The 26,594-nt window shown below is 31.7% G+C and overlaps 2 protein-coding genes across 9 annotated transcripts; both read left to right on the top strand.

Annotated features, from left to right (window-relative positions):
- Positions 1-4,890: 4,890 nt before the first annotated feature.
- LOC117916416 (SNF1-related protein kinase regulatory subunit beta-3) lies at positions 4,891-14,162 on the top strand. 8 transcript variants are annotated; one of them, XM_034832405.1, is made up of 5 exons: positions 4,891-5,060; positions 10,168-10,280; positions 12,608-12,688; positions 13,506-13,550; positions 13,624-14,162. In XM_034832405.1, the coding sequence occupies exons 4-5, from the start codon at positions 13,524-13,526 to the stop codon at positions 13,948-13,950; spliced, it is 354 nt and encodes a 117-aa protein (XP_034688296.1). In that variant the 5' UTR covers positions 4,891-5,060; positions 10,168-10,280; positions 12,608-12,688; positions 13,506-13,523; the 3' UTR covers positions 13,951-14,162. The 8 variants fall into 8 exon arrangements, with proteins under 8 accessions (XP_034688296.1, XP_034688295.1, XP_034688298.1 ...); XM_034832400.1 differs by having other exon boundaries at positions 4,892-5,060; positions 13,456-13,550; XM_034832403.1 differs by lacking the exon at positions 12,608-12,688 and adding an exon at positions 6,663-6,757 and having other exon boundaries at positions 4,892-5,060; positions 13,456-13,550.
- Positions 14,163-20,045: 5,883 nt separating this feature from the next.
- On the top strand, positions 20,046-22,238 carry LOC117915563 (high affinity nitrate transporter 2.4-like). Its single transcript, XM_034831145.1, has 3 exons — positions 20,046-20,897; positions 20,986-21,101; positions 21,278-22,238. The coding sequence occupies exons 1-3, from the start codon at positions 20,088-20,090 to the stop codon at positions 21,942-21,944; spliced, it is 1,593 nt and encodes a 530-aa protein (XP_034687036.1). The 5' UTR covers positions 20,046-20,087; the 3' UTR covers positions 21,945-22,238.
- Positions 22,239-26,594: the final 4,356 nt, after the last annotated feature.

Genomic DNA, 26,594 nt, shown 5'->3' with positions numbered 1-26,594 from the left:
ATCAACTAGAATTATTATCTTACATTCTCCTATCTATCCATGCCAATCCCTCAAAAATCCTACGTTTAATTTAATACTTCAAAATACTTGCTTAAGTCATATTTTCATAATTTGAATTATTATTCCCGTATTTATTATTTATTCAAAGTTCAATCTACTAAAGAAAATCAAGTTCACATGTTTTAATTTAATTCTTCAAATACTCTTTTAAATCTCATATTTATCAACTAGAATTATTATCTTACATTCTCCTATCTATCCATGCCAATCCCTCAAAAATCCTAGGCTTAATTTAATATTTCAAAATACTTGCTTAAATCATATTTTCATAATTTGAATTATTATTCCCATATTTGTTATTTATTCAAAGTTCAATCTATTGAAGAAAATCAAGTTCACATGTTTTAATTTAATTCTTCAAATACTCTTTTAAATCTCATATTTATCAACTAGAATTATTACCTTATATTCATCTATCTTATTTATACCAATCCTTCAAAAAAAACCCCATGCTTTTAATTTAATTCTTCAAATACTTGTTTAAACCATATTTTCATAAATCGAATTATTATCTCATGTTTATTTAGTTATTTAAAATCGGACCCTTCAAAAATCGCCTGTCTTAGTTTAGTTTCTCAGTAATTCGTTTAAACCTTATTTTCATCAATTAGGATTATTATCTCGTATTCGTCTATTTATTTAAAACCTAGTTTTTCAAAAATCTCTTGTCTTAACTCAATTTTTCAACCCTAAAAATTCTACAGTTCGTCTAAAATTTTATCCTCATCCATCAGAATCATTATTTCCATGTCTATTCAAAGTCCAATCTTCCGAAGACCCCATGCCTTAATTAAAACTTCAATCCCAAATTCTACTATCCATCTTTACTCGCCTAAATATTATTCTTGTTAATTAGTATTATAATCCCATACATTCCTATTTATTCAAAATCATACCCTTTAAAAATCCAACGCCCTAACTCAAACTTTCAATTAGAAAAATTCCACTATTTTATTTGTTTGAACATCATTTTTGTTAATTAGTATCATTATTCCGTGTTTATTCATTTATTTATTTCAATCATTAAAATTCAATTCTTCAAAACCGGATTTCCAAATTTAACCTTGAGACTCAAAAATTCCATCATTCACTATCATTTATTCAAACATCATCTTTGTTATCATTGTTATAAATTCCACGTTTACTTGTTTCTTTCTTCTGAAAATCCCAATAATTAGAGTTCAATTATTCAAAGGCCCAACTTTCAAAATTTAATTTTCAAAATCCCACCATTCACTATTCATCCGCCCAAATATCGTTTTGATTAATCAGTAACATTACTCCATACCTACCCATTTATTTCTCTTAAAAATTTCAATCATTAGAGTCTAATTCTTCAAAATTTCGATTCCTAAATTTAGCTATTTGAAATTCCAATTGTCCTATCCCCGAACTTAATTTCCCGTTTCCCATGCTCCAATTCCCGTATTTACCCCGCTACTTATTATTATCATTATTATTATCATCTTATTCATTATTTTTATAAATTCTGCCTTCGAATGATTTCTAAGATTTTCCATTTTTACGCATCAACTTTCATAATTTCTACGCCTCAAATAGATTACGATTCTGATCCCTTTCGAAATTTAACTCCCGTAATCCCAATTTTCGTAACTTAATTTTTCTTAAAAATCCCGAACTTTCAAATAATTCTTCAAGATCCCAATTTTCTTTCAAATTTAATTTCTAAAAAGTTCTCATTTCTTACATATAATTCCTAAGAATCTAATTCTCAAAATAATCTCTAAGATTCCAATTTTCAAATAAAATTCAAAAATCCAGTTTTCTCTTAAACAATTTTAATTTCTATTTGGTGACGCATGTGATATATTTTGTATTCATTATTATACACTGATCTCATTCTTATGATAGCGCATTGCTCGTTCGTGGCCCAGGTATGCATCACTCTCATTCTGATACTTCACTATATATGTTCCGATTCTCGTATGTGCATGATCATCCAGGATATTCATTGATTTCCTCATCGATTGCCATGATTGCTTCACTTTATTAGTAGAGACCCGACTTTAGGGACTTAGAGGGGTGCTACGGTTTTTACTGTACCTTCCCGATAAGTAACCTGACCCCCGAACCCGATCCGGTTTTTCGTAGATCACCTTTTCCAAAATAAGGAGTCGCACTTAGGGTTTTTCTTTCTTATTTTGTTTACCCTTTAAAAATAAAACAAAAATAAGTGGCGACTCCAAGTCATTTTCTTAATCAATAAAAATCATTTTTCAACTTAAAATTGAGCTCGCCATCGAGTGGGAAACGCATGAGCCGAAATGCGGGGTCCACACTCCTTTCTTCCAGAAAAATTTAATTTAAAAACCATTTACAAATTAACTTCAAAATAATATAAACAAATTATTAAAGGTTTTTTTTAAATTAAAATAGTAAATAAAAAAGTAGAATTTTTTTATTAAAAAATTATTGTATATACTTAAAAATTACTTTAAATTTTTTTAAATTTAATATAATAAAATTTAATGATTGACCAATGAAAAAAAGAATTGTAAAATATTTATATTTATGCAATTGATATAATCTTGTGAGGACTTTTGACCTACTTGATAAACTATATTTTAGAATAATCTTTTATTTTTTAGAACAAAAAATACAAAAACTATATTTGATAATTAAAAACTATTTTCCAATTTTTGTTCTTAAGAACAAAAAATAAGGTGTCTTCAGAAAACATCTTTTAATTATTTTCATTTGTTTTTCATAAATTATTTTAAGAAATAAATATAGAATAATTAAAAATAAAATATTAAATATAAAAACTATTTTTAAAATATATTTAAAATATTAAAAATATTTTTAGGTTTCAAATTAGAATTATTTTTTGAAACAAATGCTAGACCCTCAACGGTTGCTTTCATTTTTATTTTTTTATTATCTATCTTTTATATGTGAAAACAAATTATTGGTGGAGCCCACGGTACCGAAAATTAGGCTTGGATACTCAAATAAGGGAGAAATATGTCTTTGTACATTAAGAAAGAAAAAGTAGATTTTTTAAGAACTTTTTAAAAGTAATTCAATAAGCATGAACTTGAATAGTAATATAAACGAAATTTCAATATTGCCCCTACTTTTCTCCACTTAGTCAACTACCGTACTCTTATCTTTTTTTGAAAAAAAATGAATTTTGACATGACAAGTCAAAAAATGATAATGATTTTTTTTTTTTGTTACTCATACTTACAAACCAATACGACACATTATTATTTTTCCCTTATTTCTTCATTTTAGCTTTTGATTTTTAATTTCATATTTTTCATTTCATCTTTTGATTTAAATTATTTATGAATGTTTTAAACATAAAATAATATTAATAATATTAATGAGAAAAAGTAATATAAAAATAAATACATAATAAATAAATTTAATTTTTTATTTATGAGTATTTAACTTGACTATGATTTTAATTTTTTTCTTAGTTAAAATATTTAAAAATTTTAATTGAAAAAGATAAAAACTTGATTATGATTTTGGCATTTTGTTATGTTAAAATTTTAATTTTTTTATTTATATAAAATATATATTTCATAAAAATTATATTTAATCATTTATGTTAATTTTCTTTTAATTTCATTAAAAATTAATTTTTTTGTATATTGAAATTGTGTATTGATAAACACAACCATCAGTATCACTCTTTTATAAAAAAAAAGTAACTAAAATGTGTTAAAAGTATCCTGAAATTACGCATTAATAAACACAACCATCAATACCACTCTTTTATGAAAAAAAGTAACATTAAAGTGTTAAACTTTTAACACACTTTAATGTTACTTTTTTCATAAAAGAGTGGTACCTTTGTTTCCAAAAGTCAAAAAATTTAATTTTTAATAAAATTAAGAAGAATTAATATAAATGATTAAATTCAATTTTTTACAAAAAAAAAATATATTTTATTTTTATTTTATATAAATAAAAATTTGAAAATTTTTATAAAATAAAATGTTAGAACAGTTTATTTTTTCTTTTTTAATTAAAAATATTAAATATTTAAGCCAAGAAAAAAAAAATTAAAACCGTGGTCAAGTTAAATTCATAAGCGAAAAAGTTTAAACTATAATAATCAACTTTGATTTTTACATAAAATTTAAAAAAATTAAAAATATATAAACAATAAAATAATATAACAATATATAATATTTATAAAATAAATAAATATTTTATTTAACATAAATATAGAAAAACTAATGTCCTAAATCTCCAAATTTATTCATTATATATTTATTTTTATATTAAATTTATTCTCATTGATTATTTATTATATATTATTATTTTATGTATAAATATACATAGATAATTAAATTTAAGAAATATAAAAAGATAAAATATTTTTAAAAAATGAAATTAAAAATATTTTATAAAGCTAACATATTAAAAAAAAAAGATAGAAATATTATAGAGATGGGAAAAAGAGAAAATGAAAAATAATGTGGTACGGTGATTGCCACGTGTCAAATTTGTTTACTTTTAAAAAGAGCAATAATAATGATGACCTCATTTATCTCGTTAAAATAATAAATAAAAAAAGAAAAAAAAATGGTAGTTGGCTTAGTTAGAGGAAGACGAGGGTAAGTTTGAAATTTTTATTTATTTTTATTATTTAAGTACATGTTTTGAGAATTATTTTGCCACATGTCCTTTGAAAAAGTTGAAGTTCTAAAAAATATAATTTTTTTTAATTGTGCATGATTAATGATTCCCCCTAAAATAAAGTTTATATAATAATAAATAATAATAAAAATAAAAATAATAAGAATAATTTAAGAAGAATAACAGGCATCGAGTTTAATTGGAATAATAGCAGATGCTCGTCCTCTTTCCTTCAACCAAACAACAAACCCTACATTCGAGCAACCATCCCCATCCCACCCTCCCTCGCCGTGGTTCCGCTGCTACGCCTCCGCTTCTGCCGCCGATGCTAGATCTAGTTGGTGGTTTAGGGCTTTCCGATTTGGCGTCGTCTTCTTCTTTTGGTAAATCTTTTGATTTCAGCTGAGGCTTCTCCTTCACCTTGTCGTCTTCTTTTTTCTTTTCAAAATTTTAGAAGCTAACAGTTTTGTTCAGTGGAATAAATCATGAGAACTTTGAGTTTTTACCCCAATTTTGGGTTTTTGTTGATTTCGCCCCACAATTTTGGATGAGTTAATTAAGTTTTGATAATTTTATGTTTAATTCTGTTAATTCTTTGGCTGCATTTTTGGGTTTGCGTTTTGTGGGTGTGTATTATTTGCTTTCTGTGTTTGGTGGCTGAGAAAACGTGGGAAAAAGATAATCAGTACTTTGAATCTTACACTTTGTAGTTGGAAAATGTACTTGCCTATCTCAAAGTATTGTAATAGGCACAGTTCAGTCGAACGTTCTTGTTTTCAGTTTTTTTTTCTTTTTTTTTTCTTTTTTCTTTTTCTTTTCCTACAAGTTCTAGTAGCCAAACAGAGCACAATTGATTGTTGGGATCCATTTGTTTTTTGGTAATTCTAATGAAGTGTAGGAGTTGTCTCTTTCAAGGCCCTGGTTGGATGTTGGTAAAAAAATTAGGGAAAGGAAAACAAATTTCAAAACTAAGGCACTGTTTTCTCTGGAACAAAAAAACAAGAAAATGTGATTAGCAACCAGAAAATTGAAAATCTTAAAAAATGGAAAACATAGCGTTTATAGAGAATATATTTTAGTTGTTTTCACTTGTTTTGTAAGAGCTGTTTTAAAAAATAATTCTACAAATATGAAGAATGATTAACAATAAAGCACTGCATAGAAAGGTTATTCTAAAAATAGATTTAAAAACATAAAAAACGGTTTTAAAATATTTCAGCTTTTCAAACAGACATTTGTTTTACAAAATGTTAGAGAAGAGTTTTAAAAGATTGTTCTAAAAAACTGTTTAAAAAAATAGTTATCAAATAGGGCCTAAGTTGTTTTACAGCATTTTCCCCCATGTTCGTGTTTATGTTATAGATAGAAAGTTCAGTTCTTAAAATTCTCATATTGTTGTGTTTGATGATTTAAGAACTAGTGGTGGAATGTAAAATAGATTTAAATGGAAACCCAAATGCAGAAATGATGGGAGAAAGTTGTGGAACTGAAGTGATAAATAATAATGACAAAGAGATCCTTTAATATATAGAATATAAAGAACATAAAGAATATAAAAAATTTATATTGTTCTTTTGCCTATTAAAAAGAAAAAAAAGAATATGAAGAATTTTGGAAAAATAACTGTCTATTCATTGATTTGAAATAGAAGAGTTCATCATTTTGACAAATGCATAATCAAATTGTATTAATTGACTCATCTTACTAACATGTTAAAGGTCTTATGGGCAAAATTGCACATATAAAAAATAAAATTAAATGACATCAAGTATAATTCGTCTAAATATGATGGTACTTGTCTTTCTTTAACATTGGAATAGTCATTTTTTTACTGGCTGAACCAATATCCTTACTTGGGTCCATAGGTGTCTAGAGATATGCCTTTTGTCTCACCTAATAAGCCATACCCAATATTTAGATTGGGTTAACTTCATTTTCTTCCATGCTTTTTGATTACTCATTAAGTTTAGATGTCTTCAGCACAGCAACTACAGGGAATAATTGGCCCCATTGAATAAAAAGGAGCTTGATCAGTGTAAGCATAAATAGAGGCAACCTTGAAGTGAGTCAGGTTACCAAGGTGACAAAAAATTTTATTACACACTTCTTTTTTTTGATAGGTAAATAAAGCAAATATGCCTATCAAAACTATTAACTAGCATTAGTTTAATGATGTATAAAACTATTCTGTGTTGATGCATATGTTTCTTGCTTCCAAAAGGAAGGTAGGGTGGGAATAGAATTTAGTATAAGTGAATATTATTTATATATTATGAATGATATTATGTGAAGTTGAATATTGTTGTTTTATTTATAATAATATTTATATTTTACAAATAATGCTATAGTATAAGTGAATATTGTTATGTTTTGAATATTGTTATTTTGTTTATAATAATATTTATATTTTATAAATAATACTATAATGTAAGTTAAAATTGTTCTTGATAGGTAAATTTTTGTCCCCATTGGGACTTGAACTTGGAACCACCGACAAACCCTTCCCATCCCTTGAGTATAATATAAGTTAATATTGTTATGTTAAACATTAAACTTGTTCTCCAGTTAGTTGCTTAGATTATCTCTTTTCCTTGACTAGTTTCTCCTATTATGTTTACTTCTTCTTACCCTTGATATTATTACATGTCAACTATATAAGTAATGCATGGATGAAACCTTAATCTCCCATTCAAGTATCTTTGCATGACAAGTGTGTCCGATCATATGCTAAAGATAGGTAAGTTGTAAATTTGTGAAAATGGTTTTCTCATTAGGCCAAATTCAAGTTGACAACTTATGTGTATAGTATGTGATCGGTGACTTGTTTGCACATTATGTTTGAATTGTCAGTTTGGACATTTTAGGAATTCCGACTACTATCTCTATAAAGTTATTTGCTTGTACTTTGTCCATATAGAGAAATTTTGAAAATTGTTCCTCTTGTTCAATGGGTGCTTATTTAGACAAGGTGACATATTGTTAGTTATTTAGTTAAGCTAACTAATAGAGTGTTTATGTCTCGGTCAAGTTGTATACTTCGAGAATTATGGGAAAATGCTGCTAGAGGTTTTTGAAAACAAAGCTAAGCACCAGCAATTAACTCTTTTAAGTGTTATGTACTTCTAAATGAGATGGGAACCACCACTTGATTTAAGGCAGAAGGCATAGCATACACATTATAGGCTGACATCCACATTTGTTCTATTGTGATTCAAGGGCATGGTTGGCTAGGAACTAATCCAAAAAAAACCAAAATATCTAATAAATAAGAGTTGAATATGACAATGAAGTTTTGGAGTCCTTAAAAATTGCCTTCAACCATGTACTGTGTAAAGATGAGACTTTCATGTTCTTATAAGTTTGGGAGAGCAGCTTCCCTTGCATTTTTTGGACAATTTGGAAGGAAAGAAACCAGAGAATGTTTGAAAATAAGGAGCAGTTGGTTCTAGCCCTAAAACACTTATTTCTTAGCAATCGTGTTTTGTGGGTTAGCTTGTAGATTGAAAAGGGCTCAATCTCTCTTTTTTATTTTGTAGATTGGGTGGGTTTTGGTTGAGGGAGAACAGATTGTTTTTTTTGTTGCTGTTTCTCTGATTGGTAGTGCCTTCTGGGCCTATATGCTAGGGGGTTATAGCATTTATTTTTTGTTATTTATAATGTTTGCCTTCTTACTTATCAAAAAATCTTAAAACATTCTTCAGAAAAATGAAAATTACAAGATATATATATATATAATTAGGTAGACTTAATTTTTTTTTAAATAATCTTTTATCATACATAACATTATTTAAACAATGATAAAAGTATGTGTTTAGATTGATATATTATAATATTAAAATAAAAAAATCTTTTATTTAATTACTTTGTGCTAAATTTAATTAATTATGCTTTTTTTTAAATTAATCATTACTTTTGATTTAAGGTTGATATAAGTAATTACTAATTTCCTAATATCTCCATTTCATCCTTGCATAGAAGATTGAACACAACAAAGAATTAGCCATGGATCTAGCTGTAGCAAACCATGTGCATTGCTCATCTCCTTCAAATCTTCTCCATTTTCATTCTCTCTCTCCCTAACTCCATTGCCCTTCTCTCTACATCACCCCCTTTTTCATCATTAGGATGCTTAGGCTTAAAGTCATCTCAGGGTCATCACATGAATTGTCCTAAAATCACTTATTTATCTCCAAGTTTTTTCACAAAAATATTGAGCTCAATTCTTTGTATCGTAATGGTGATGACCGGGATGGATGCAACTTAGTCTAGTCACACCAATCTCAGTCAAGATTTTAAACCTTGGATGTAGGTAAAACTTATAGTACTTAAACAAAAAAAAAAAAAAAAAAATCATATGCATTCAACAATATTATAAGCAATCAAAAACTTCCTTGCATATGCAAATCTTTTGGGGTGGAGTACTAAGAGGCGACTTGCTTGTCATTTGCAACAAGGATACTTGCTTGTGTCGATTACAAAATGGTAACAAATAGTATTACATTGATCACCTATCAAAAAAAAAAAAAAAAAAACAAATAGTATTACATTGATCGTTGTCAATTTTTCCCAATTGATCACATGATTCGACCTGATAACAGATTCTTCAATGGTAATGAGGAACATAAAGTAGCATCAGAACAATTGTTTAGGAATGACATTGAATTAGTTAGAATGGATGAGCTCTCTAGGAAAGAAATCAAGAGCTGTGATCTCTAGAAAAGAAATCAAGGGCTTATATATCAATAAACAAGAAAAAGGGAGATGTCATACATCAGAACAACTAGAAGAAGAGTATTTTCTTTCAATTGCCATATCAGAATGCTCTCATTGTGCATCACAGTTCGAATGAAATGCATATTGAAAAGAATGTGTGTGACAATATTGTTGGTGCCCTATTGACATTGAGGGCCAAACAAAGATAACCAAAATGGTTGTTTTGACTTACAAGCTATGGTTATAGAAACCAATTTCATCCAATGCAAAGTGGGAATAGAGTTACCCTTCTGCTAATGCTAATCATTACTTCAAATGAGAAAAAAGAATCATGCAACTTTTTGAATGAGGTAAGAGGTCCTATATGATTATGCTTCTAACATCTCCGCTGTAGGCTAGGGAATGCATGATTGTCATGTTCTCAGTAACAATTCTTACTTACAATTTTGTAGAGCTATGCCTAGAAATGGATATGCACTTTAGCTGTGCAGTTTTTTGTGGCATTTGCACTCAAAGTTGTTGAGAATAGATCAGTTAGAGTGCTTTGAGAATGATAATAGTCACATTTTGCAATTTGGAAAGGATATTCTCCATCATTCTTCGATATTGTGTTGCATTTACTTGTTCATCTTGTTACTCAAGCAAAGGTTACTGGACCAATGCAATGCGAATGAACTGATCCTTTTGAGCAGTTTGTTCTCATTTTGTAAATCTCATGTCTATTGGCTTAAATGTGGTTCATAATTTATGTCTTGGTTTGTATATGGTTGATAATAGGTACCTGGCATGTTGAAGTCTTATGTGCATAATTAGAGTCGTCTGGAAGATTCTATTGCAAAAGGATTGCAAGAGGATTTATAGCTGAAGAATGTGCAACGTTTTGTTTAAAGGTACTTGCATGATGCCGAATCTAAATATGATCGTGAGGAAAAAAATTGTCTCAATGTAAATGACATAACAATTGGAGGGTTGACCAATTTTGGAATGCATAGTGAAGGGTTGACCAGTTTCAATTCTTATGCAAACTACTTCATTTTTCTCTTCCTAATCATTATGATTAGCATTTAAAAATGAAGAGCAAAATGAGTCGATGGCCTCCAAGTTGTGGTATTTTTTCCCTACCATGAACTTGAATATGAGTTTGAATCACAACTCTTCTAAAGATCATGATGAGAACATTGGAAAGATTACAATTATTAGTAAGGTTTTGTTTTGGTCTATGCCTAACATTGCCCTGAAATCAGTGTTCTAAAAATTAATACAAATTGGTTTGTGACAACTGACTGTTTATTTATTTATTTATTTATTTTTTGAAATTATTAAAAAAATCCCAACCTAGAAAGAGAAGAAGAAGAGCAGAAAGAACCACTAGAAGGCATCATAAAAATAACTCATAAGGGAAAGAGATTAGGGATATACTGAAATCACCATCATCCTCTGGTTGGGAATGGCATCATCAGCTTTGACAGCACATCATTGCTGCTTCTGCCTTTCACTGTCTTCTCCTGTTTCCTCCTAAATCCAGTTAAAACTTCACATGCTTCTCTACACATTTGTTGCTATGGTCTTCTGCTTATGCAGAGCACTCCCAGAAAGAGAAAGCTAAAAGGTCAAATTCCAGAAGCCTCTGGTTAGGGTCTTAGAATAATCCTCTTAAGCTAGCCTAAAGGGCTCTACAAAAGAGCAGGATGCCCCATTTGGAGGCTCACCATCTTTTCCTTCACACTGGGTTTACCGGGTTTGCCAATCAGCGCTTGCTCCATTAAATTCAATTCTTCCAGCTCAGTAGAATAACCCAATTCCTCCCTAGGCTGTCCACCAGAACTAAGCCCTGTTTTTCATTAATGGGTTACTTACCCTCATAGGTATAACACCTAACCTTTGAAATTTTAAATGTCCATGTGCCTTTCACATGGCCCTTTAACCACATCCTATCATATTCTCTTAGGACTAAACCTATTGCTTGACAAGAATGTTTGCACAAACACAAAACACACCCGCTAGCAAACACTTGTCTTTGTTTACACATCATGCTTTTTCTGATGAGAATATATTACTAAAGCTATATATTCCATGGAATCAAACTTATGTTTTTCATTAATATTGTGAAAGCTAGAAAATAATTAGAAAACTCGAAAGTGCTCTCTCTTTAAAAAATGGTATTCTTTTTTGTTATTTTTAATATTATATATATATATATATATAGATATAGATATAAAATTTTATAATTATTTTAATTTTAATAATAGATAAATATTTTTATGATATCATGTTGACATTATGGTCCTCGACTAATTACCCATGACCAAATAAATTTTTTGGTTCAATTGCCACTTTGGGTCTAAACTCATTGGTTCCATCTTTAGCCCTAATGAAAACTATAACTTTTCAATAGCATCTATTTTCTTGGTTTGTGATTAAAAAATTGAAGATGTTCATTTTTGTACGAAATCCCCTCAATTGAGAAATATTTTATAAAATTTTAATCATGGCTGCATTGTTAACCACAACAAAAATCTATACCTGCCGCACATAATGTGATATGCTTGGACATGGTTCTCTCAAGCTGTAACAAAAGGTTAGTAACAGATTATTATGTTTCAGTCACAGTTAATAGATCATTACTTAAAGTCTTATTTTGTGTCCTGTTGAGTTTAGATTGTATATCTCTGCACCCTGAACTATCTTTATGCCTGTATCCTTGTACCTGCAGTGGTAGCTGAGGCCCATGTTCAAGTCTCACATGTCATTTTCCTCCTTCACACCCTCTCTAAGAAAGAAGCATCGTGAGTTGGATCAAGAGTTCAAAAATTTGGCACTTTTTTAAATAATTTGATTCCATTTAAACCCTTCCCAACATAGCATTGTCACAATAACCTGGTGTCAGTATGTGTGTGATTCATTTTTCTGGTATTCTGTTATGTAGGAATATATCTTCCTGTTACTCATGGTCATATCTTTTCTCAGTCTTACTTCTGCTTTTCCTCTTGTCCTTGCATCATCCTCAAGTAACAAAAACACTCCTTAGTAATTCAACTCTGTTTCTGAAACATGACTAAACCTTCTAGGGAGTCTCATTTCGTTCTGCCTCTGTTTGCTCATGAATGTGGTAATTTCTGATTCTGTTCCTTAGTCTTACAACTCATCCTTTTCAACATCCTCATCTTTTAGCAATGCTCATTTTATGGACATTTGGTTCTTAATCACTTGGCATTAGGTAACAGGTTCTTACGAACTTGGTCCCACTTTTCATGACATGGGGAGCATTGTATGGACATCACTCAGCTATGGAGCCTAGGTGAGGTCACCCCCTCTAACCTTCCAAACAAAAAGAGAGGAAAAAGGAGGTAGAACATATGCTTGCATAGGGTTTCCTACTTGCTATTGCCAGTAATTGAGACTTTGGAGACCACGGAATTTGGGTGATTATGTAAAGAGAGTCTCATATGGTGATTCATTCTATGCAAAAGCATTGTGTTAGGTTGTGCCAGCAAAGAAGCTAGCTGAAGGCTTATAATGCAAATGTTTTTCTCTATTTTCATTTTTGGCTCTTAGACATCTTTTTTATGGGGTTTTAGTTAAACTTGCCAAGCTATAGCCAACAAAGGAAATTATCTGTCAAGTACTTTCTATAATCTTATGCTCATACCTGTTCATGCAAATGGTCTTCGGTTAATATATCATTGCCTTTCTTTGAGCTCGATGATGTCCTATTTGCAAATCCCTGAATAGGGATTCACATGTAGTGACCCAGAGGAATTATGGTTATTATTTTTAGATGAACCAAACCTCATGATAAAGCAGTTACCCTGTGGAAAGGATCCTGTCTATTTGTGTGTGCGTGAGTTGACCCAGAGGAGTTACGATTATTGTTTTTAGATGAACCAAGCCCCAGGATCAAGTAGTTAACCCAGGACCCTGTCTGTTTGAGTGTGTGTGTGATTTTGCCTTCAAGTTGTATTTGGACATATCCAGTTGCTTCTAACTTTTGCCATTTTGTGTGTGAGATCAGCAATGCCAATATTTTTCAGATGCTTACAGAACATAACACCATTTCTTTTTCAGGCCACCAATATCATTATTGTATCATCTTATGAGCTTTTACTGTTTGCCAGTTGCTTTCCATTTTCAACATGAACAACCCCTACGGTGAAGATCAAGTAAGCTGTGAATCTTGGTGGCCATTTTCACAACCAAATGTAAGTGGGTTCTAAACATGTATACTTTCTGCAGGATGACACTACTGTTGTAGGTTTTGAAGTTCCAAAATCACCTGATTCAAGCTACAATAACGTGTACCCTGGGCATGAAGATGAGGCAAAGGACCCACCTCCTGTCCCTCCACACCTGCTACACCCCTTGCTCAGCCATCCGTCAAGCAGAGACACTTCTGGGACTCTTCCAGTGCCGCAAAATGTGATTCTCAACCATCTTTACATTGAAAATAGGGAGACCCCACGATCTGTGGTGGCACTTGGTATCACTCACCGTTTCCGATCAAAATTTGTTACAGTAGTGCTTTACAAGCCAGTTCAAAGAAGTGCTAGTACCAGCACTTAATGTGCATACACGTAAACCTTCATTAGGATTGCTTGTCTGTCCTTGTTTTGACGGGGAGGAGAGTGATTACAGAACCCAAATAGGAAAATTGAAGAATGTTTATCGCCTTGAGAGGCCTATGAACCTAGATTTTGTTTCATCATTTGACTTTCAATTTCTCTGGACTTGAATTATCAATGCCATCTTATGAGGGTAGATCCCCCATTCATTTAGCTTTTGTGTTCATATTCTCATGGCAAGTATTTTGTATTTTATGATTTATACTCCCATAATAAGTATTCTACATGCAGAAGATATTCTATTCAACTATACCCTGTATTGGAGTTTATCATGCTGCCAGCAGTCAGCTCATTCATTCCCTGTAGGCAGAAAAAGAAATGTATTTGGAAAGTCCAATCTTCATGAGATTGCATCTTTATTCATTGGCATGCCATCCTATACCCACAGGTCATTGTTTCATGGACCTTGCCAGGCTTTCTTCCCTACTGCCGCAATCTGAAATGAGGGACCATATTAGTCATTGTCATTGTGTGAAGGAAAAAGAATTTTACATTGTTTTTTTTACTTATTTGAACTGCAGCATATAAAAGTAGGAGGGTGGATTTTCCCGACACCATTTCAATTCATAAACCATCCATTACATGTTTTAGTAACTTGAAAGAGGATTTTAAACTCGTGTGCATAGACGAGGATGTGGTCGTGGTAGTGGAAGGAATCTCCAATACCATGGTTTTTATGGTAGTAATTCCTCAAATTCTTAAAAAAAGAAAGCCTCATTACACTATCTAAAGTGGAGGAATATTGAGGCAAAATAAAACGGGAAAGTGTATACAAAATAAACCTCTTAAGAACCATGAGAATAATTGTTATAGATGTAGTATGAAAGGATATTGGATTTATACTTATCAGACATCTAAACATTTGGTCGACCTTTACCAAACATCAATAAAAGCAAAAGGAAAATAGATAGAGATGAACTTTACTGATGGTGATGGATTTGAGCTAACCTACTATGATATTAATTTCTTTGAAGGTCCTAGTGAAAAAACTCTTTAATAAATGATAAAAATACCAACATTGACTAATGTTACTTTATATCTTGTTATATCAATTAATATATCATTATTTCTTATATTTACATCTTGTTATTACATTCATATCATTATTTACATTATGCCTTGTTTTTTTTTTCTAAATATTAGTTATATCAAATCCATGTGTCCTTGGGTCTCAAGATAAATGAGGATGATGTATGTGTCATGCACATAATTCTTCAAGATAAAAAATACTTCCTCAAATTGACATTAACAAAAGTTAATGTAAGTACCATACTTGGTACTACAAACTTGGTTGAAAGCATAAAAAAAGTAAACTTAATGTTACCAAATGGAACTAGATTACATATAAATGATGTTTTATATTCTAGCAAATTCAGAAGAAATTTGCTTAGTTTTAAATATATCCACACAAATGGATATCATATTGAAACTATGAATGAAGGGAATATAAAATATTTTTACATTACTTCTATTATATCTAGTCAAAATCTTGTAGTGGAAAAACTTTTAGTTTTCTCATTTGAGTTGTATCATATAACTATAAAGCCTATTGAATCATATGTTGTCATGAACTAAACTCACATGGGCATCCACTAAAGAACCAGAAGATTCTTTTACCCAATGAATACTCATGTGATGTCTGCTCACAAAGTAAATTGATAGTTGGACCAACTTTTACTAAAGTCATATTTGAGTCACCAATGTTAGGAATTTGAGGCTAATCCAAAATATGGTAATCACCCTAGAGAGGGGGGGGAAGGTGATGGTCTTTTTTTCACAAATTTAAACTATGCAAAAATAAAAGACAATTATATGCAAATATATAATAAACAAAATAAACAAAATTGCATATAATTTAAAAGAGTTAGGGAAGAGAGAGTTCAAACACGAGAGTTTATAGTGGTTCGGCACTTCCTTGCCTACGTCCACTCTCCTCAACCTCCTAACCGAGTGAGGGTTCCACTATCTTGAAGTTTCAACCAAGCTTTCAATCTCTTTACAATTGGATTATGGTTCCAATTCACCATCTTGGACTTTTGGCTCCAAGTACCCTTTACACTTCTCAAGAGTTATCCTACTCTTGAACAACCTCTCAAGTGATACACCTCACTTGAGAAAATTCCTCTCAAAGATATACAAAGATTGATCTCTCAAAATCGTAGTAATAGAACTTTAGGCTCAAAGATATAAGAAAAATTAGGATTGAATGACGCACTAAAGATATGCAAGTTATGAAACAATGGTGCACTCAAAAACACATTTCCAAAGCTCAAATATAATCAAGAATGATTTAGGAAGATTAAGGTTATGAAACAATGAAGATTGAAGCATTTTTATAGAAGAAAAAAACTAAACTAGCCGTTGGGGGTTCGACCGGTCGAGCTAGGGGTCGACTGGTTGACTAGCAGTTAGGAAAAGTGACCGTTGGGTCTCAACCGGACCTCGACCGGACCTCAACCGGTTGAGGTTCAACCTTAACCGGGAAGAGAAGGCCACTGGGAGAGAGAGAAACTTTTTAGCCTCCCTCAACCGGTCCTCGACTGGACGAGCACAACCGGTCGACCGGTTGAACCGGTTGAGCCATTTTTTTGGCTCAACACTCAACCTTTTTCAACTTAAAACCTTTTAACACAAGTTTGAAAATCATTTAACACAAGGTTTTAGTTGAAAACATGAAATCATCTAATTCTTAAGATATTTAAAACAATATTACTCTTGGATGATTTTGGTGCATAAATAAAGAATGAAATGCATGAAAGTCCTAGTGCACCAACAACTTTACAAAGAGATCTTAAGAAACTTTGGTCTTGAAAAACTCTTCTCTTTGAGGTGGTTTTCTTCTTCATAATTTCTCATTGACTTGATTTGTCTTTGGATTGCCACTTTGGAAGTCGTCTTGCCTAATCACACTTGAAATATGATCATTAGTTCTAAACCTTGTTTTGTTATCATCAAAATCAAGATTAACCAAACCTTGGTTTCACAACCAATCTTTTTAGAAGGAATACATGGGGGCACATGTGGGTCTATCCATCCACCATGTAGACCGTTTCGTTGTTTTATGATCTTAATAGATGTTTTTACAGGGTAGTCACATGTTTGTCTCCTTTCTACATGTAATGTTGTCTTTGCTAGGCTCCTTGCACAAATGATCAAATTACAAGCATAATTTCCAAATTATTTAATCAAGACAATACGTTTTAATAATGTCAACAAATTTACTTTTCAAACATTTATTGACTATTGCATATCAGTAGGAATAAATATTGAGCATCTTGTTGCTCATACTCATACCCAAAGTGGTTTAGCATAATCCTTTATCAACGTCTCAAATTAATAGTTTGACCATTACTAATGAAAACCAAATTACATACTTCTACCCGAGGATATGTTATTATGCATGTTGTAGCTTTAGTCTATATTCGACCTACAACTTACTATGAATACTCTCCTTCATAACTCGTACTTGGAAAACAACTAAATATCTCTCACTTATTAATATTTGGTTGTACAATATATGTATATCAATTACACTTACACAACACACTAAAATGGGTCTCCAACGAAGATTTGATATTTATATAGGTTTTGATTTTCTATTTATCATAAGATATCTTGAACTTTTAACAAACGATGTTTTTATAGTCCGTTTTGCGGATTGTCATTATAATAAGAGTGTTTTCCCACCATTAAGAGGAGAAAAACTTATTTTAGAAAAACGATGAGAAATTGGAACTCATCTACTAAATCATTTCAGATAAAAAATCAACAAAAATATGAAAATCCAAAAAACAAACTGTTTGAAAAGAACAAAGGTAAGCTAGCTTTGAGGATTTCCGCTTTAGAAAGTAAAGAACCCTTTTCTATGCTTTATTCTTTCTTATTCTATTCTTCTACTTTGTTTCTTATTTGAATTTTAAGGATTTCCCTTTTGCTTTTTATATGGGTAACTTGGTTAAAAAAAGAGTTATTTTTTATATTTTGAAAAGGCAAAGGTTAGTTTTACAAATTCAAGGTTAATTTGCCCCTTCTAACCACATATTCTTTCAAAAAATAATTATACAAATAGATATAATAATTTAAAATAAAATATCTCAAATAAAAGTTATTTTCAAAATATATTTAAAAATATAGAAAATAAGTTAAAAATATTTTAAAGCACTAAATAAACTTTTATTTTACAAAAATAGTTGTCAAAAACTATTTTTTAAAACTTCTTTTGAAAACACTTCCCAATAGAGCTTATTTTATGTTGGAACTGTTTTCAACCAAAAGAAATTGAAAACACTTTTGATTAATAGTTGTTGCCAAAATAGGTTTTGTAGAATTATTAAATAAAAACAATATGTTTATGAAAATATATTTTATTTTTTTAGTTTTTCATTTAATTTTTAGGGATTATTTAAAAAAATAATTGAATAAATATGAATAGTTGAAAAATAAAATATTACCAATAATGTTCTCAAGTATAAAGCATTATTTGTCAAACAAACTTTTGCTTTAAAAAAATATGATAGAAGTGTTATTCAAAACTGTTTAAAAAATCTATTTTTTTAATAACTATTTTTGTAAACGTTTCTAAACAGATTTCTAGTTCCAGTTATTTTATTTGGCAAAACCTTTCATCTTTTCCTGAGAAGTTAAAAGAGAAAGTATTGATAAATTAAATTTAAGTATTTTAAACAATATTAAATTAATTTTGGTCGACTTAAAGTGACATGGGTTTTTTTTTCTTCTTTTTCCTCAATTCGATTCCACTAAACAGTACGACTTTCGTACATTGTCTAACAAATTTTAAAATTATGCTCAATCATTCATGTTTTTTTATTTAATTTTTTGGATTTTGTGTGAAAATCAGAGCCATAAGTACATTTTACTCTGATCCTTAGCCTACTAAGCTATCTGATCAAAAGTACAATGTCTTATAATGGGGTTCCCATAAAAAAGAGACGATATAATATTATTAAAATCGAACCAAAGGACAATTCATCATGCCTAGACTCTCTTGAAAAAAATAATAGTACACTCAAGAAACTTTCCAAGCTTGTGAAAGAGTAAGGAAGGTATATCATATATATGGTTTGTGTCTCCATCACCCTGCGAGCAAACCATGTTAGAAAATGTATTTTGCGTATTTTGAAATTAAGATGCCTCCTTTGACCTGAGAAACTAGCAGTAGGAGATTGTGGAAGGGCGTCCCTTGATTGATTGCAAGTTGCAAACCAATTAATTTTTGCTACAAAAAAACAAAGAGGCCATAGAAAGATTGGTTTGGGCAATTCATAGATGTAAGTAACTTCTATACGAAGAAAAAAAGATGGACAAACATAAAGATCTATGTATGATTAGGCAGCAGGGTAACTGAAATTTTCACCTAGTTAAGGGGTGGGAGAAAATGAGTGTTGAGACAGGTAAACTGTGGAAGTAAGAGGGGCCTTAGATGCAGCCAATTTGGGTTGCTAGAAGTTGGAAACTATCCCAGGGCTATTTTCTTTGAAGCTCAGTGGGGTCACTTGACATCTATGAGGTAAGCAGTTGTCTTTCACTGTTACACTGCTGCCTTTTCAAAATCAAAGCAAACATTTTTAAATTGAAGTAAACGGAAATGAAAAGTGCTGCCTTAAACTAAATTGAATTTGTTTTTCTAACATGTTTGGTTGGAAATAAAAAATAAGGACCAACAATTCAGATGAGGATAAATGCAAAAAATGAAACAGAAAAATTTTACTTAATATATAGGATTATAAAACTGATCAGGGGGTTCTTGACCTTTGTGGTAAATAACTAGCTGCTGGGTCCTCCAAAGTCCAATTCCAAGGCTATGTGATCCTTTGGGATATACGATGAGACTTCCCCCGTTGATATGCAGATGCGGCAAAACGGATTCTGTATTTGTTTATTTGAGTTCCTCCAAGTGCTGCAACCATTGGGAATCTCCATTGGCTCTTTTGAGGCTTTTACAATGTCAACGGTTGCCTCGTATAAGTATCCCTCCACCATGTTCTCCCTCCCTCAGCATCACCTCTCTAGCTTCCTTCATACCAAGACAGGGAAGGAACACCACTTTCCAGAGAAAGAATGAGTAACATTGAAGGGTCCCCAGGAAGCTCCATGCATGGAGTCACAGGCCGAGAACAAACCTTTGCCTTTTCAGTGGCTTCCCCAATCGTCCCAACTGACACCTCTGCTAACTTTGCTTTACCGGTCGATTCTGAGCATAAGGCCAAGGTTTTCAAGATCCTTTCCCTTGCCAATCCTCATATGAGAACCTTTCACCTCTCTTGGATCTCCTTCTTCACTTGTTTTGTTTCCACTTTTGCCGCTGCTCCTCTTGTCCCCATCATACGCGACAACCTCAACCTTAAGAAAGGAGACATTGGAAACGCTGGAGTGGCTTCTGTTTCAGGAAGCATTTTCTCCAGGCTAGTAATGGGTGCAGTTTGTGACCTGTTGGGGCCACGGTATGGGTGTGCTTTCCTTATCATGCTAACCGCCCCAACCGTCTTCTGCATGTCCTTTGTGTCATCAGCAGGAGGCTACATAGCTGTTCGGTTCATGATCGGATTCTCCCTGGCCACCTTTGTGTCTTGCCAGTACTGGATGAGCACCATGTTTAATGGTAAGATCATTGGTCTTGTCAATGGAACCGCCGCTGGGTGGGGAAACATGGGTGGTGGAGCAACTCAGCTCATAATGCCAATGCTGTATGAGGTAATCTGCAAAGTTGGTTCCACTCCATTTACTGCCTGGAGGATTGCATTCTTCATTCCAGGGTGGCTTCATGTGATCATGGGGATCTTAGTCTTAACTCTTGGCCAAGACCTACCCGATGGGAACCTCAGCACCCTGCAGAAAAAGGGAGATGTGTCCAAAGATAAGTTCTCTAAGGTCAGTTTTTTAACCCTCTCATGAGATCATGAACTTTTTGTTGGTGATGATCTGATAAGTTTCAAGCTAATAAGTTGTGTTTGTTCAGGTTTTCTGGTATGCCATCACGAACTATAGAACATGGATCTTTGTCCTGCTCTATGGCTACTCCATGGGTGTAGAGTTGTCCATTGATAACGTAATTGCAGAATATTTCTATGATAGGTACGTCTCCTCCTCACACGTTTCTCCCGAGTTCATGGGTTTGGGTATGAACCTCAACCACTCCTGATGTTAAAACATGCTGGTTGATATGAAAGCAAAGGCCAGAAAGAGGGGCAAAAAGCTAAATTAAAAAGCAAAAGAATTGAACTAACTATATGACGTTCTATATGTAACAGGTTCAATCTCAAGCTACACACTGCCGGAATCATTGCCGCCACCTTCGGCATGGCCAACCTCGTGGCCCGCCCCTTTGGTGGATACAGTTCAGACTTAGCAGGCCGAAGATTCGGCATGAGGGGCAGGCTATGGACCCTTTGGATCCTCCAAACTCTTGGAGGGGTATTCTGCATCTGGCTCGGCCTTGCCAATTCACTTCCCATTGCAGTCTTGGCCATGATGCTCTTCTCCGTTGGAGCTCAAGCCGCATGTGGAGCAACTTTTGGCATCGTTCCTTTCATTTCTCGACGATCTTTGGGCATAATATCTGGCCTAACCGGTGCAGGTGGGAACTTTGGCTCCGGACTGACCCAGTTGGTGTTCTTCAGCTCCTCAAAATTCTCCACAGCAACAGGCCTCTCCTTAATGGGGGCCATGATTGTCGCTTGCACTCTTCCCGTGACATTGGTGCACTTCCCACAGTGGGGAAGCATGTTCCTCCCACCTTCAAAGGACGTGGTAAAAGGTACTGAAGAACACTATTACGAATCCGAGTGGAATGAGGAGGAGAAGCAGAAGGGTATGCACCAGGGAAGTCTCAAGTTCGCGGAGAACAGCCGGGCAGAGCGTGGCAAACGCGTTGCCTCAGCACCAACCCCTCCCAATTCTACGCCATCTCATGTTTAGTGCACAAGGCAAGATCGACATGCCTGCATAAGATGAGTACAAAGTTGCTTAACGATGAAGAATAAGTTCATGAGGTGTCAAGACGGATGAAGTAATAAGTTGTTTACACTTGACATTATTGCTTGAATCGTTAATTAAAAGAGGCACTTTCTAGTAAAGGGTGAGATTTGTTAAAAGAGACATTTCCAGTGAGGGTTAATTTGTTGAAATTAAGAGGCACTTCCTATGGGTGAGATGCTGTGAAACAATTGTTACCAAGCAAAAAGAATATTTCATGATCTTAGACTTCATATATATATATATATATATATATACAATGTATCTTTTGATCTAAGACTTCATATCCATTAGATAGATTTAATTATGTCCCTCAACTTGCATTTTGTATTTAATTAGAATGTAAAGATGCTAACCTGTTTATTGCTTGTGGAACCTTTAGATGGAAAAGGAGGCCATTATGATGATGGGACCAGTAGTTCTTTAAAGGATAATAAACCTAGTTTTGGGTCAAATTAACCACCTTTTGATCATTAGAATATGTATTTTGAATGGTTTTAAATAATTATTCAAAATAATTATTTGTTACCATGCAATCATTGTTTGATTAATTTTCTTAATTCAAAGAACAATTAGTTTGAAACTGGATTTTGAAATTGTAACTTCAAAATTTAATAAAGTCCCTGTGCAAGTCTTGTGTTACATACTTTGATCCATGGCCCTTATGCAAGTGGCAACGCATCTTTTGAGGGAGCCTAGGTCTCTCGAAGATCAACTCTATGAAAGATTATAGTCTAACCTTAAAACCCATGGGGTTTAGATAGACTCTGATATGTGCTTAAGTGACTTTAATTCAACTTGAGATTGTGCCATTTAATATAATCCATTGGATCCTAATTAAATAATTAATTTTATTGGACTCTAATTAATTAATTAGTTCAATTGAAAAAAACTCTTAATAATTAATCATTAAATCATGTGCAACCTTACACTTTTATCAAAATGTCCGCACATAAACAATTCATTCCTCATAAAGCTTCAAAATAAATAATCACAAGTTCTTATGCAACCTTGTGTTTTTACCAAAATGTGCTTATGTACACATATGATGATTTCCAATTTCTCTCAAACCTTTATGCCAACAAAGTTTGTAAACTCAAGTTAGGACCACTATGACTCATAAGAAAATATCAACTCCCTTATAATCCAATTATGAAGTTGACTCAATCCTTCATTAAAGTAAGTCCAATTGCACTTTGGTATCTTATGTCATTATATCAAGACTACAATAAATTAAATTAAATTTAATCAATTCCTCCAGTGTGACATATTATCCACTACATGCGGACTTTCTATTAATTGATGTTTATAATCTAACAAGGTAAATGCTATCAACTTCTCAAAATTATATTTACAATTCTTAAGTCTCAAATTTTCTTATTATATGATCAAATAACATATTCTAACTCATAAAAAAATATGTCAAATTCTATTAAAGGAATTATTACAACACCACAACTTTTTTGTCACAACTCCTTAGGATTACTTAAGGAAAAACAGTGTCTCAATCCCATGAGATGTCAGGATGTCTATCTTGAGAATACATGTTTGTCACATTCCTTAATCAATAATTACTCAATTTGTAAGGAATATATGACTACCTTAAAGTCTTAACCATAAGTCAAAGTCACTAAAGACCTTGACACTAACTTAATTAATATTCTTTTAAGCTTGAGAGTTCATACAACATTGTAGCTTGGTAAATCATGACTCCTTGATGGCTAATGTCATGATTCATCATAGGTCTTGTTCAATGTGCAATCATACACACTAGTGCATTTACCATGGGAAACTCATTCTGATGAATAAGACAAATCATTATTTCAATTAAAAGGTAATATACTACAACTTCAAATGTATTATCTAAGTCTACAAATTGGTCATGTATAAGTCATTAACTTGTAAGGAACTCATAACTTAAATCTTTCCTACAACTCTAATGTAACCCAAGCCATATATAATGCAAGTGATACATGTCAAAATGATCAAATAAAAGTAAATGCAAATAAAGATAAAACAGTAAAAACTAATTTTGTTATATCATGTCTTGCTTTTAAAAACTCAATCCCAACGATTACATCCACTAAATCTTTGTAATTATTTAATCCTTGAGAAAAAATGATGCTTGACTCTTGTCAGGTACTACAATCCACACTCCTTACACTTGAGGACTTGGCTCCATCCTTACACACCTTTTTCTTTCTTACCTTTTCAAAAATCATCTTTTCTTCCATTTGACATGAATATTATTATTATTATTTAAATAAATCAATATTATTGAAAGAAAATTAACATCATTCTCTGATAGCTATAACTGCTTTCTAGTGGTATAAAAATGTGTGCAAAAGGAAATAAAAATTTTCTTGAAATCTAAAAATTAATTATACCTTGACATTTTTTAAAATTTTCAAATATTGTAGATAGTTTATTTGTTTATTTTTGTAAGATTATTATGAAATTATTGGACAGTAAAAGTATGATGCTACAATTATATCTGTTTTGCTTGGACTGCATTATAATTGTTGAATTTATAATTCATTTTCTGAAAATTGTTAATAAGAGATTAAAGTCATTAGTTAAATTATTTTACAAAGTTTATAAATTTCTAGGCTAAAAAAAAAAAATTCTATAATAAAGGTATAAAAGAAAACCAATTGAGTTTTGGTGATAAAAATTATATGTATATTATAAACAGTCTTTAAAGGATCTTATCTTCTAAGTATATATATAATCTAAAATTTTAATAGGTTTTTTTGAAACTCAAAGATTTGATAATTTTGTTCGCATTGAATTAAAATTTGTTTTGATAGATTCAAACATTTAGGAGTTATTTAAAAATTTTATAGTTTTAATATTTTATTTAATTTATAAATTATAAGTTATTAAATTCAAGCAATGGGAACAGTTCCTGACGTGCAGCAATCTCCCTAACAATTCTACAGAGACAGTTGCGAGCAAGGTAAATAAAAGGCATTCAAACTGGAAAAGAGGTAGGTCTTGATGGGGAGTTTTTCATCTAAGAATTATATGCCAACAAGTAACTAACTTAGGCATCGGAGGAGATTGCCCGGAAACATATCCGGGTAATCTTTCTTTTGCAGGAAGGAAGGAATGTTGCCGATCAGGAATAGCAACCAGGGGCAACACCGGGTGAACCTTGGATTGCAGGTAAAAGTGCGAGACAAACGGAGGACAAAAGTTTTGGAGTTTCAGCTCCAATAGTTATGTTCTCCCATATTAAATAATAATGGTTCCAATTTGGATTTTATTTTGTTAATAGCAATAACCACCTAACAAAATTTCTACTATGGAAGTACCTATATAGAAGGTAATATTATATAACCAATGAAATATTTATTTTATAAATAAATTAGGATCTAGAAGGCAAAAAGGTTTTTTTTTTTTTTTTTTAAAGGAAAAGACAATTTAGTGATTGATTGATATTAGCAGAAAAATAAGTATAAACAACAAAAAGGAAAAGCATTTGAAAATTTTCTATTTTCTAATAAAGTAATGAGAAAATTTTATTTAAATTTTAAATCTTCATATATACTTGTTTATTGGACTCGACTTAATAGGAATACATTATGGTCATCCTTACATTGATTTATTGAGGTAATTTTGAACTACAAAATATACTTGGAAAAATATTTATATGGTGATATGAGAATTATTTGTGGTATTGAAAGTAGAGAAAAAGAGATATGTAACTAAAAACATGTTTATTAACTTTTGAAAAATTATATATTTTCTAAACGAATAACTTTAAGAAAATATATCTAGTATTAAAAAAGATAAATGCATTTCAACTTATTGTATGGAATGAAACCAAGATTCTCTTTTTCAGGTGATGTTGTTCCTATAAGAAAAATATTTATTATGACTTAAATGCCAAATTTGGGGGTTGCATTTGGAAATATAATAACAGATATACTTGTTTGTAATGTCAATATATTTATAGAAATTGGAGAATACTAAATACTTTATAATCATTTTTATATGTGATGTCCTACTAATTTGTTCTTGATTATGCGGAAAGTTATAGTGCTACAATGATGGGAAGAAAGAAAGTGGAAGAAGATGTGATTACCTATGACAAATCCATAAGTGTATAAGATGAGGCAAAGAACCATTCTATTAAGGAGTGGTTCTCTCAGGACTAGCAAATAAGATAATCCATAGTCATCGAGGAGAATGGGTTAAGCCCACAAGGGAGTCACCTCCGAAGATAACCTAACCTTTATGATTAGAGATCCTATGAAAATGGTTTAATGGATAGAAACAATCCACACTATGTGACTCATAAGTAACACTAACTTTGAGGAGAGAGTTTTTTCTTCATCCCTATGATGATAGTGCTATCAACGTGACATTAGAAAAGGTTTTATCCTAAATGAACCCGAGGTAGAAAGTGTTGTGTGAGGTACAAGTCACATGTACCTTTGACGGACTCACCTAAGTGAGAGTTGTCGTTAGGTTGCAACTATGGAATTGTGTTATTCCCTATTAACTCTCATGAGAATCAAGATACTAGCACATGACCATTAATAGCATTATCTCGCTTAGAACCAAGTTCATATCAATATTACGTGT

This window comes from Vitis riparia, chromosome 6, assembly GCF_004353265.1.
Source record: "Vitis riparia cultivar Riparia Gloire de Montpellier isolate 1030 chromosome 6, EGFV_Vit.rip_1.0, whole genome shotgun sequence".
In the NCBI taxonomy this organism is placed as follows: domain Eukaryota; kingdom Viridiplantae; phylum Streptophyta; class Magnoliopsida; order Vitales; family Vitaceae; genus Vitis; species Vitis riparia.
The sequence above is the reverse complement of the archived record's forward strand: the minus strand, read 5'-3'. Positions and strand labels throughout refer to the sequence as shown.